Genomic DNA, 13,617 nt, shown 5'->3' with positions numbered 1-13,617 from the left:
TCACCTTCATTAGGTATTTCTCCTAATGTTATCCCTCTCCTAGCCCCACTCCCCAACAGACCCCAGTGTGTGTGATGTTCCCCTCCCTGTATCCATGTGTTCTCGTTATATTTGCCCATTTTCTTACAGCATTTCTTCTCACTCGTGACCTTTGATTTCTTAGGAACTATGTCTTTCAGCATTATATTCTTCATTACACTTATTGCCATGATCTGAAATGTGGTAATTTGTTTGTCTCTGTACCTGCAGCTAAAATGTGAGCCTGTAAGAGACTGACTGTTAGAATACAAGAGCTACTTTGGAGAGGGAGGGAGGGGAAGAGAGAGAAGACATATACCTTGAGCATCTAGCACAGGGCCTAGTACGGTAAAGGTGCTCAGTAAGCTTGGTGTTAGTAAACGGTGAAATCAACTGAGTACCCTGAGGGCAGACTGCAAAGCCTTGTGGAAGCTTATTTCTGTTCTTCCATTTGAAAGTAGACCATCTATAGCTTGGACTCACCAGCGGTAGTGTGAGTGGCTGCAGTTCAGATTGTCCTCTTCAAGTTCACAGGGCAGGGCTGACCGTGGCCCCTCAGTTGTGCTGGACCCTGGCCTAGAAGAAGGATGAGGGTCAATGACTAGCCCACAGTCTGAGACGTGAGCAGGCAGAAAGCGAGAGCAAAGAAGACTAAACCCTACTGCGTTCTCACATATTTGCTGTACCCTGGTTTTGAGCTTTAAAAACTTGGTAAAAGAATGTCAAGTATGTGAGTAGATACCATTAAAAAACAGTTACACATATCCATTTGGGTTGCTTGTTCTCTGCTACTGTTTGAGTAGGGTAGGGTGTCAGACAGCTATTAGCATGGCCTTAACTCTTAGTAATACAGAATTTGTGTCACAACAGCCATCTATTGTTTATAATTTCATGACCATTCTACCTGCATAAAAGATTATAATTCTCTTCCCTGTATTGCTGTTACTACTGTGTCATTTTTTTTTTCTGTACTCTTAAAATATAGTCTCTGGCTACGTTTTTAATTGAGACACTTTAACCAGAGGCATTCCCATCCAGTGAGCTGACATTCCAGAATTCCTTCAAGGAAAATAGGAATAGCATTGTTTCTTAAAGAATAAATATGGTCTGTTTATTGTCAGTACAACACACATTAAGCCTTGCATTGCTCCTGAATTTAAGCATTAGTTTTTAGAGTACCTTCAGTGCTGCTGCAGTGCCAGTTCTGCCTGGTACATGCAGACAGTTAACAGTTGGCATTTTATCTGTCAACTAGGGTAATGAGAAAAGACCCACTTAATAGGATGTTCACAGTTCCTATGTATACATTAAAGAAAAAGAATCTGGAGTCAGGGTTGGCTCCACTATAGCTTTGCCTGTTCAATCATTTCTGTCCTGTGTGCCTAGAGATCTCTTAAAATTGTGTCCTTATAAAACCCCCTTGTATTAAGAATTCTGGTATTTACAAGTTAAAAATCTGACAAAGATTCTTATTATTAATTCATGTAACTAAAGAAACATGTCCCTTGTAACTATGCTACACTGATGTCAAAGAAAGGTAATTCTTAAGAGAATTGTGAATACATTGTAGATGCTTCATTTTGGTTTCATTTTTTTTAATTAACTACAGAGGCAAACTTTATGATGCTTGTAAAGTCTTTGGGATTTCTATGTCATCTAGAGGTGATAAGTTTTGTTTTGGCAAATTTTGTACTTTATTTTCACTGTTATCCAGTGTTTGTTTGGTTATAGAATTTGTCCAGGCTTCTCACTTGATAAATTTAAAATATATGTATCTACCTAAATATGTTTACTTTCACATTCATAGCTCAAGGGGAAAGGATCTTAACACATAGCTTCTCCTTAGAGACCAAGTTCCTAGAGGACAGGATTTATCTTAGTAACCTCATACTGGGCACAGGGGTCCGGCACACAGTAGGTTGTTACTGATTTAATACTGACGGAACCTTGGAGACTCTCTCTGCAGTCTTATTTTTTCTTGCTTTAGAATTACCATCATTACCACTGCCACAAAGATGACCCATGACACAATTTATTAAAATGCTCTTGTAAAGAAAAGATAATAAAAGAGCAACATACATGTCTTGTCTTTCAGGGGTTCTTTGAGATTCTTAGTTTTTAATCTTAACTCGTTTTAAGAGTTTGATGGTAAATTTCATTGCTGTTGATCACTCCTCTATTTGGCTATAGTGAAAGACTAGCTTGGTTTTTTTTTTTTTTTTTTTTTTTTTTTTGAGGGAGTCTCATTCTGTCGCCCAGTCTGGCGCAAACTTGGTTCATTATAATCTCTGCCTCCTGGGTGAAGCAATTCTCCCGCCTCAGCCTCTCAAGTAGGTGGAATTACAGGTACCCGACATCATGCCCAACTAATTTTTTTTATTTTTGTGGAGCCGCGGCTTCACCATGTTGGCCAGGCTGTCTTGAACTCCTCACCTCAGGTGATTGGCCCACCTCTGCCTCCCCAAGTGCTGGGATTACAGGTGTGAGCCACTGTCATGCCCTACCCATTTAATTTTCAATGCATGTGGACTAATCCTCTTGTAAAGTACAAGTGGTGGGTAATATCAGATTTCTATACGAACTCCTAACTGGTCACAGGCAGGTAACAGAGGTCCACAGATCATACTTTGAGTGAAATCTCTGCCATAGATTTCACTTTTCTTCTTGTGTGCCTGAGCCAAATTTTTTCATGTATTTATTACTCATTTTGTGCTGCATGTTTAATCCTATGGCTTAAACTAAGCTGTCCAACCTACAGCCCACAGGATGTATGTGGCCCAGGACAACTTTGAATGTGGCCCAACACAAATTCATAAACTTTGTTAACATATTATGAGGTTTTTTTTTTCTGTTTTCTTTTAGGTCACCAGCTATCGTTAATGTTAATATATTTTATATGTGACCCAACACAGTTCTTCAAGTATGGCCCAGGGAAGCCAAAAGATTGGACACCCCTGGCTTAAACACATTTTTCTAATTTCCCTGTTTAGTTTTTTTTTCATGCCTGACCTAGACAGTGGGCAGCGGCTCAGGCTTGTAATTTCAGCATGTTGAGAGGCTGAAGTGGGAAGATCACATGACCCCAGGAGTTGAGACCAGCCTGAGCAACATAGCCAGACCTTGAATATCACTGATCATTAGAGAAGTGCAAATCAAAAACACAGTAAGATAGCATCTCATGCCATGAGAATAATCATTAAAAAGTCAAGAAACAACAGATGCTGCTGAGCCTGCGGAGAAATAAGAATACTACAAATAGGGAGAGGTGGCTATTTTTTCACATTCCCAATTTTCAACAAAAGATACAAAGAAGCCAGGCATGGTAGCACACACCTGTAATCCTGGCTTACTTGGGAAGCTGAGGCATGAGGATTACTTAAGCCCAGCAGTTTAAGTCCTGTCTGGGCAACAGCAAAATCCCATTTATATTTAAAAAAAAAAAAAAAAAAAAAAAAAAGCCAGGTGCAGTGTCTCATACCTGTAATTCCAGCAGTTTGGAGGTCAAGGTGAGTAGATTGCCTGAGCTCAGTTCAAGACTGGCCAGGGCCACGTGATGAGACCCCATCTCTACTAAAAATATTTTTAAAATAGCTGGGTGTGGTAGTGCACACCTGTGGTCCCAGCTGCTCGGGAGGCTGAGGTGGGAGGATCACCTGTGCCAGGGGATCAGAGGTTGCAGTGAACCGGGATCACACCACTGTACTCCAACGTGGATAACAGAGCGAGACCCTGCACACACATCCCTCCCCAACAAAAAAAAAGATACAAAGAAAAAAATATGACCATTCAGGGAACAAAATCTCCAGAAACTATCCTAGAAGAAACACACATATCTGCCTTAGTAGACAAAGACTTTAAAATAATTATCTTAAATATACCCAAAACTAAAAGAAAACATGGACAACAAACTAAAGGAAATTAGGCAAACTATATATGAAAAAACTGAGAATGTGGTAGAAATTATTTTTAAAACCCAAATTCTATTATTGAAAATATAACTGAATTGAAAACTTCACTAGAGGGCTTGGACAGCAGACTCAAGCAGAAGAAAGAATCTGCAAATGTGAACACAGATTATTTGAAACTGAGTCTGAAGACAAAAGGAAAAAATAATAAAGAAAAATGAACAGAGACTAAGAGAATTATGGGACACCATAAAGCAGATCAATGTATTCATTATGAGAGCTAGAAGGAGAGAGAGAGAAAGGGGCAGAGATTAATTAAAGAAATAATGGCCCAAAATTTCACAAACATGAAGAAAGACATGGATATACAAATATAGTCATGCTTTGCTTAATAACAAGGATACATTCTAAGCAAAGCATTTGTAGCAGTCAGTTCTCACACCACTATAAAGAACTGAGACTAGGCAATTTATGAAGAAAAGAGGTTTAATTGACTCACAGTTCCACAGGCTGTATAGGAGACATGGCTTGGGAGGCTCAGGAAAGTTATAGTCATAGTAGAGGGGTGAAGGGGAAGCAAACATGTCTTCACATGATGGCATGAGAGAGCAAGCGAGCACAGGGGGAAGTGCTACACACTTTCAGACAACCAGATCTCCTGAAAAATTATTCACTATCATGAGAACAGCAATGGGAGACGTCTGCCCCCATGATTCAATCACCTCCCACCAGGCCGCTCATCCTGCACTTGGGGATTACAGTTCAACATGAGGTTTGGTCATAAGCCAAACCATATCAGCATTGTTAGACAGTTTTGTAGTTGTGAAAGATAATAGAGTATACTTACACAAACCTAGATGATAGAGCCTACTATACCTACTACAGTGTACCTTTACAGTGTAAATGGTTGTTTACTACATTTACAGTGTAAATGGTTTTTAAAAATACTACACCCGTATAGAGCAGCTCCATTATAATCTTCATATGTGCGGTCCATTGTTGACCAAAATGCCTGTACAAGAAATTCAAAAAACTCCAAAGAAGATAAACTCAAAGAGACCTGCAACAATAAACATTATAATCAAGTGTCTAAAGTCATATAAAAGAGAGAATCTTAAAAGCAGCAAGAGAAAAGTAACTGGCCACATAAAAGGAATCCTCAATAACACTGTCAGTGGATTTCTCAGTAGAAACCTTGCAAACCAGAACGCAGTGGGATAATATATTTAAAATGAGAAAAGAAGAAAACCGTTAACTGAAAATTGTATATCCAGCAAAACTGTCTTCAAAAATAATGGAGAAATTAAAACATTCCCAGACAAACAAAAGCTGAGGGAGTTTATTACCACTAGAATTGCCCTACAAGAAATGCTAAAAGGAATTCTTCAATCTGAAATGAAGGGATGCTAGATAGTAACTTAAAGCCATGTGAAAGTATAAAGTTATCTGAGAAAGATAATACATGGACAAATATAAAAACAGTATTATTATAATTTTGGTTTATAACTCTACTTTTTTTCCTACATGATTTAAAAGACACATTCATTAAAAATTACAAATCTATGTTAATGGCCACACAGTGTATAACAATGGAGTTTGTGAATGACATCAGTAACATAGAGAGGGTGAAGCTGTAAAGAAGTAGCATTTTTGTATGTGAATGAAGTTGTTGTCAACCTAAGATAGAATGTCATAATTCTGAGATGTTATTTGTAATTCCTATGAAAACAAACAAAAAGCCTGTAGAGTCTGTGAACAAGCATATACAAATCTACCCCCAAAAGCCAAGGAAGCTGAGAAGCCAAATAAAGAGGCTGACAATCCAGTTTCTCAGAGAGAAATATTTTATAGGAACTTAAAAACAGAAGTAAAGCCTCGAGTGGTTGTCCACACCTGCCCTCCAGAAAGCATTCATTCATTTATTCATTTATGCCCAGTTAATTTTGTAGAGACAGGGTTTCACCATATTGACCAGGCTGGTCTCAAACTCCTGAGCTCAAGCAGTCTGCCCACCTCAGCCTTCCCAAAGATATTCTTTATCTAGCAAGCTTTTAGGATAAAATATGTGCAGCTGGTCACATCTTCAGACTTTCTCACCAAGACCTGGCCACTGGGGAAGTTTAATGGCATCTTTATGAGGGGTTATCTATGCTATAGGCATTGTTTAAAGACCTTACTGCAGAACACCTTGGTGTGAAGTGGCCAACCACCAGTCATCATGGTAGTTTTGCTTCAAGATGACATCAGACACTCTTGGCCATGCGACAGGCTATTTTTCCACAATGCAAAAGGAGAGGAGAACGGAATCAAAACAAGGCACTACAAAGTGTCAAACACGGACATCTTGTGTTCATGGAAAACTTAGTATTATTCATATGTCACTACTATCCAAAACAGTCTACAGATTCAGTACAGTTCCTCTCAAAATCCGTATGTTGATTTTTGCAGTAGAAAAATCTTAAGAAATCCTGAAAAACCAAAACAATCTTATTTTTTAAAAAGTTGGAGGTCTCATGCTTCCTGATTTCAAAACTTACTACAAAGACACCATAATGAAAACACTGTGGTATTGCCAGAAAGAAAGAAAGAAAGAGAGAGAGAGGGAGAGAGAAGGGAGAGAGGGGGAGAGAGGGGGAGGGGGGGAGAGAGAGAGAGAGAGAGAGAGAGAGAGAGAGAAGAGAGAGAGAGAGAGAGAGGGAGAGAGAGAAAGAAGAAAGAAAGAAAGAGAAAGAAAGAAAGAAGAGAGAGAGAGAGAGAAAGAAAGAAAGAGAGAAGGAGAGAAAGAAAAGAAAGAAAGAAAGAAAAAGGAAAGGGGGGGGAGGGAGGGAGGAAAGGAAAGGAAAAAGGAAGGAAGAGAAAGAAAGAAAGAAAAGAAAGAGAAAGAAGAGAAGGAAAGAAAAGAAAGAGAGAAGGAAGGAAGGAAAGAAAGAAAAGGACAGAAAAGGAAAGGAAGGAAAAAGAAAAAAAGATAGTAGAACAAAACAGTGAGCCCCGAAATAAGCCCTTGGGTAATGTGATCAAATGATCTTCACCAGAGGTGCCAAGACCATCCAGTGGGGAAAGAACAGTGTCATCAACAAATGGTACTGGGAAAACTGGATATCCACATGCAAAAAAGAATGAAGATGGACCTTTACCTAGCATCATATACAAAAATTAACTTAATGGACAAAGACCTAAATATAATAACTAAAACTCTTATGAGAGCTCGCTATAAAAAAAGAAAAAGTGGAAGCAGCCTGAGGCCCTGCCAGGTGCACATGCTGGTGCCACACTTCCTGTACAATCTGCAGAATCATGAGTCAAATAAACTTCTTTTCTTTATAAATTACTCAGCCTCAATTTTTTTTTTTTTTTTTTTTTTTTTGGCAGAGTCTCGCTCTGTCACCCAGGCTAGAGTGCAGTGGCACAATCTTCGCTCACTGCAACCTCCGCTTCCCAGGTTCAAGTGATTCTACTGCCTCACCTTCCTGAGTTGCTGGGGTTATAGGCACATGCCACCATGCCTGGCTAATTTTTGTATTGTTAGTAGAGACAGGTTTTCACCATGTTGATCAGGCTGGTCTTGAACTCCTGACCTCGTGATCCACCCACCTCAGCCTCTCAAAGTGCTGGGATTACAGGTGTGACCCACTGCACCTGGCCAAATTTTTTTTATAGCAATCCAGAACAGACTAAGACAGGACTAATATCTATTGTATATAAACAACTTCCACAACTCAACAACAAAAAAATAAAAACTCAGTTCAAAAATGGGCAAAGGTTTGAATGTGGCTTTTGTTGCAATCTATGTTTCAAAAAAAAAAAAATGGATAAAGGACTTGAATAGACATCTTTCTTAAGAGGATATGCAAATAGGCAATAAGCATCTAACAAGATACTGCACAACACTAATCATTAAGGAAATGCTAATTAAAACCCCAACACACCACCTCATGCCCATTACAATGGCTACTATCGAAAGAACAGAAAATAAGTTTGGAAGGATGTGGGCAAACTGGAACTCTTGTGTACTGTTAGTGGGAATGTGAAATGTTATAACCACTGTGGACAATGTTCAGTCTTCAAAAAAATTAAAATAGAATTGCCAAATGAGGTAGCAGTTCCACTTCTGGGTATATGCCCAAAAGAATTGAAAACAGGAGTTATAACAGATATTTGTCTATCCCTGCTTATAGCAACATTATTCAAAATAGCCAAATTGTGAAAGCAACCCAAATGTCCACTGCCAGATGAATGGATAAGCAAAATGTGCTACAGATGTGCAGTGGAATAGTGTTCAGCCTTTAAAAAGGAAGGAAATTCTGCAGTACCTGGATGAAACTCAAGCATTATGTTCAGTGAAATAAGCCAGTCACAAAAAGACAAATACTGTACGATTCCACTTACATAACATTACTTGAGTAGTAAACTCAAAGGCAGAAAAGGAAATGATGGTTGCCAGGGGTGAGGGGAATGTGGGACCAGGCAGACATTGTTAAATGGGTGCAGTTTTGCTTGGGAACATGAGTAAGTCTGGAAGTGCCAGTAGTGATGGTTACAGAACAATATAAACGTACTTAATGCCATATACTTAAAAATGGTTAAATAGTAAATTTTCTGTATATTTTATTATGATTTTTTTTAATGCACTTTTAAAGCAGAGATACATGCAAATTCTCACTACCAATCAGGTCATCAGGTACCCACTGAATGTCCACTAGATTCTGTGCAAGGAAATTAATTCACTTTTAATGTTCAGTTACTTATTCTAAAAATGAAATGCTTAAATATATATTACAGGAACAGATGGTCAATGCAAGGTGATACATTTTAACAAAGCTAGAGTTTTGTATAAAATATTCATCTATTAAACATGCAGTGCATGATTTTTGTTTTATTCAACTCTTTCATTCTGTTTGTCTGGGGATTAGAATATGAAAACAATATTTAAAGAGTAATTGCATTTTTAATTGATTTGCATATTGCCATCTTAGTTAAGAACTCTGCTACATCCCATGTTAAAAACACATTATTGACATAAAATATACAATACAAAACAGCTTTGTTTCTGTCCCTCAAGGCTGCATAAAGAAATTCTAATAAAGAGGAATAAACAGTCCGGGAGCAGTGACTGGCCCTTAGCACGTGCACTGTCTTCTGCAGCAGGAACAGTGCAGACACCTGACACAGGATACAACTTTGATCAGCTCAGAGCTTTGCTCTGATTTCTCTTTTTTTCTATTGTAGCAAAGCTTTCCTGTTTCTAGTAGAAGAAAACTCAGTCTTTATGATCACAAGTGCCTTTTTAGTTTTTTTTTTTTTTTAAGCATAAATATCCATCATTAAAAACCATTTTCTGACATTTTATGGTTTTCTAATGAAAATTAAAGATCTGGGCCGGGCGCAGTGGCTCACACCTGTAATCCTAGCACTTTGGGAGGCCGAGGTGGGTGGATCACCTGAGGTCAGGAGTTCAAGACCAGCCTGGCCATCATGGTGAAACCCCATCTTGAAAAAGAAAAAAAAAAATTTTTTTTTAAAAAGAAAAGAAAATTAAAGATCTGGCCCTCATGAGACCTGTAGCCTGTAATAGAAACATTGGTCGGATCCAATAAGACAAAGCAAAGTTTGCAGCTTTTTTAGCTTCTTTGGGGAAATGATTCAGAATCATTTTGAAATTAAATTTGCGTTGAACAGCAGGTGAACTTAGGTCTTGGTGGCAATTTAAACCTATTTACATTTTAAATCTTAAAAGTATTCTTTTAAAATTTTGACATATTATTGAATTTATATGGAACAAAATAAGTTTAAGTATCTCTTATGGCCTGGATTTTTTTTTTTTTTTAACTTTTATTTTAGGTTCACAGGAATGCAGGTTTGTTACATTTGTATATTGTCACAGGGGTTTGATGTAGAGATTGTTTTGTCACCCAGGTACTAAACCGAATACTCAATAGTAATTTTTTCTGCTCCTTTCCCTCCTCCCACCTTCTACCCTCAGGAAGGCTCCAGTGTGTGTTGTTCCCCACTGTGTGTCGATGTGTTCTCATCATTTAGCTCCCACTTGTAAGTGAGAACATATAGTATTTGGTTTTCTGTCCCTGCATTAATTTGCTACAATGGCACCCAGCTCCAGGCCTGGATACCCTTTTAATGCTTTTTGGAATACTTTCACTTCTTCTTTTGGTAACTGCAGCCACTAGGAGCCTGACCCCTTGATACAGTCCAAATGGGGTTTGGTAGGGGAAGGGAGAGGCTTTTGTTATGTTTTGGTCCTTTCTAAGACACATTAAAACGGCTGGCAAAATTAGAAGTTTTGATATATTTATCTTCAGATTAGGTAGAGTACAATAATCACTGTATTTCATTTGGGTTATTCTTGTGTTATGCCAGAATCTGTGGTTTTCTTGGTAGCAAAGTCACGCTAAAATACCAAAAAAGCTAGTAAGATAGGCATATCAGTAATCAAGGCTACAGTTTGTTAGGCACAGTCTAGTAATACAGGGAAGACTTTTTTTATAAATCTTAGATTTGATACCACATCCATGTTCCTGAGTTATTTTTCGTATGATTAACACTTACTGCTCTCAAATTCATCAGTGAGGGCTGGACTGGTAAAATAGCTTGCCAGGTGAGTAGGACGTATATGCAAGGAAATCTAAATAGAGTTCAGAATTCAAGCATTTGAGTCTACTTCACATAACAGTTACGTAATAGCCAAGGAATGTTTGCCCCTCTGTAAAAGTAGACCCAGAGATAAATATCTCCATTTCAAAAAAATATGCAAGGTGAAAGGAAAATAAATCACATAAAGTCATATTCAGTAAAGAAGTGATCAGCTAACATCATCTTTTACTTTATGTGTGAGGTTTGGTTGCTGAGAGATTCACTGAGGAGCCGGATGTCTCAAGGCTCTTTGGGGACAGAAGTCTGCTGGAACACAGGTGTCTAATCTCTTAGACAAGCCCTTTCCCTCATTTCTGTTTAAAAATGAAATTGAAGGCAGCCATCTTTCAAAGTAAGTTTTTTCATATTGTCAACACTGACAGTTACTAATAACTGAAAACCTGAAATCAGTGGCTAAAACCTCAGGGAGAGAGCTGACACGGGCACGCACGATGAATTGCATACTCGCACACACACAATCTCAGCTGGGTTTGAGAACGTGACCTAGACTGAGTAAAGCCAGAAGGAATGGCCATTCATCAATTAAACAAATATTTGAGTTAACTAGTATGTGCCAAGCTTCATGTTTATTGCTGCTAATAGCCCTCCGAGTTGTCAGGTTATTTATTTTAAGGAGGAAAAACACGGTTTGTTATTTTCAAATGCAAATACTTTAACAAGAGAACTGATGTTGGTTGTTGGTGTATTGAATTTCAGAGTTGTTCAGGGAAGTGGAATTGATAGAGGAGGACACTTTTCCTTAAGATAAGGCTGGTATAGTAAGTCCAAGTAGTAATCAATATGCAAAATTTGACTGGTTTATTAAAATAGTAATTGTTCTTTACAATAAATGAATACTTAAGATCTATGTAACGTAGATTGCTAATGAGCATTCATAAAACCGAGTAAAGCCTCGTTAATAACATGTGACCCCAAACTGAGATTCAGTAACTGTTGATTTTGGCCTGGGTAACAAAGTAGCTGCTTCTTTTAAGTGAGAGAATGCTGTCAGTGAAACAGGTCAATCTTACCAAAGTGTATTCTTTAAATCTTCTGTTGCAAGAAATGGGGAAATATGGTTAATGAGAGTTCTAGTCAGATTTGGAGAGAGGAACAGAGGGTTTAGAGCACATTTACAGATATATGGGTGAATGGGCATTTAGGAAGAGATGCTGCCAGAGGGTGGGTCGAGTGTGATACAGGGATTCACCGGGCTCTGCAGGGAAGCCTGAAGGTTACGTTTGCATCAGCCAGGGTTCGCATAACCTATGTAGCTAGCGGACTTTATGACTACCATGTATTGTTTTGATCAGACATACAAGTATCTTGGACTTTTCTTTCCCTGCCAAAAAAGAGTGGTTCTGACCATCTTTCTGAGAAAATACTCTACTGTAGTCAGTCTAACCTTACTTGCCTTTAGTTATTCACTGCTCTTGGAGCAAAGACTAAATGATTGCTCCACTGAGGCAAAGCATGTTATTCCACCAGCTGGGCCTCAGACATAATCACATATTTTTCCTTTGATTCTTTTCTAATGGACTGAAAAACCAGGTCATTCCCTATTAATTGCGATTTTTCTGTTTTTAATGATCATTAATTTCACAGACTTGTACATTTTTGCCTTTTCTACCAGTTTGCTTCAGTGTCCCCAGCAGTTCCTGAATTCTTGAAAACTCCTCCAACTGCAGATCAGCCTCCCTCACGGCCTGCAGCTACTGTCCTCCCCACAAACACTGTGTCCTCAGCAAAGCCTGGCCCAGCACTGGTGAAGGTGGGTACTTTGGATGCACCCTGGGGGTTGGGTGGCTTTATTTGTGACTCTGTCTATACCCCTGTAAACAGAAGACAAAAGCATTTATCTAAGTTGCTCAGCCTGCCTTTTAGCCGAAAGTCTTGAAAACTAAACCATGCAAAGACTTGCTAGACTGGGGTCTTCATGTTTAATTATGCTATAGTCTCAAAAAAATGGCAGAAAATTTGGTCTATTTAAAACACTACGGGCTGGATGCAGTGCTTTGTAAGGCTCAGGTGGGAGGATCGCTTGAGGCCAGGAATTTGAGAACAGCCTGGACAACATAGCAAGACACTATATCCACAAAAATTTAAAAAGTTAGACAGAGGTAGTGGTGCACGCTTGTAGTCTCAGCTATGAGGAGGCCAAGGCAGGGGGATCACTTGAGCCCGGCAGTTTGAGGCTGCAATTAGCTATGATCACACCATTGTACCCTAGCCTAGATGACAGAGCAAGATCCTGTGTCTTTAAAAAACAAAAACTACTAGACTATGCAGAAAGCCCCAGTTCTGCCACCCAGGCCGCTAAGATGAAACATAAGAAAAACAGATTTTAACTTTTCAGAATTGTGTTTAGAACTTCTAAATAAGGTGGGTGAGGACAATAAGGTGAGGAATAGTTTAACAGAATAGAGATCTCAAATTTTTTAAACTAAAAAATGATACTGTAGTTAGCTACCTTTTCACCACCTTTCAGATGGGGAGACCGAGGCCCACAGAAGAAATGACAGAGCCAGGAAGGGCCCCCCGAATCCAAGTGTAGCTCTCTCCTGCCACCCCCACCTGTTGCAGCACTCTGCTGAGGCAAGGGAGCATCTTTGAGATGACCGTGATGCGTATTTCTCACAGCCCTCTGTCCCCGGGACTATCCTTGTCCTTGACCTTCCAGGAGAGAAGGCTCTTGTAAGCATGGCTGAGTGTTGGTAGCTTCAGGACATATGTTAGTGTACTTCCCCATCTTCCATTGCTTAGCATTGGGGCCAAAAATTCCATACGGCGGCAAGTGGCAGGTAACCCTGCCAGGGAAATCAGTTTTTACTTCCTCTCCCAGTATCCCCATGCATGCAACCCTAATGGCATAGAGAGGGTCTGCATGCCCAGCACTCCTTCCCTTCTGATCTTGAAAATGTGTTCTCAGGCCGGGCTCGGTGGCTCATGCCTGTAATCCCAGCACTTTGGGAGGCCGAGGCGGGTGGATCACGAGGTCAAGAGATCGAGACCATCCTGGTCAACACGGTGAAACCCCATCTCTACT

General features: G+C 39.3%; 1 protein-coding gene across 7 annotated transcripts in view; it reads left to right on the top strand.

Moving 5' to 3' along the window:
* MRTFB (myocardin related transcription factor B) overlaps window positions 1-13,617 on the top strand; it is a 336,737-nt gene that overhangs the window by 289,463 nt on the left and 33,657 nt on the right. For all 7 annotated transcript variants that reach the window (XM_032242720.1, XM_032242723.1, XM_032242725.1 and 4 more), the window contains one exon: window positions 12,205-12,342. In XM_032242720.1, coding sequence (XP_032098611.1) covers window positions 12,205-12,342 — 138 coding nt within the window. The remainder of the gene's footprint in view (window positions 1-12,204; window positions 12,343-13,617) is intronic.

Source organism: Sapajus apella, unplaced genomic scaffold (assembly GCF_009761245.1).
Source record: "Sapajus apella isolate SASKATOON/1434 unplaced genomic scaffold, GSC_monkey_1.0 scaffold51, whole genome shotgun sequence".
Taxonomy (NCBI): domain Eukaryota; kingdom Metazoa; phylum Chordata; class Mammalia; order Primates; family Cebidae; genus Sapajus; species Sapajus apella.
Note: the sequence above shows the minus strand (reverse complement) of the source record. Positions and strands in the feature narration are given on the sequence as shown.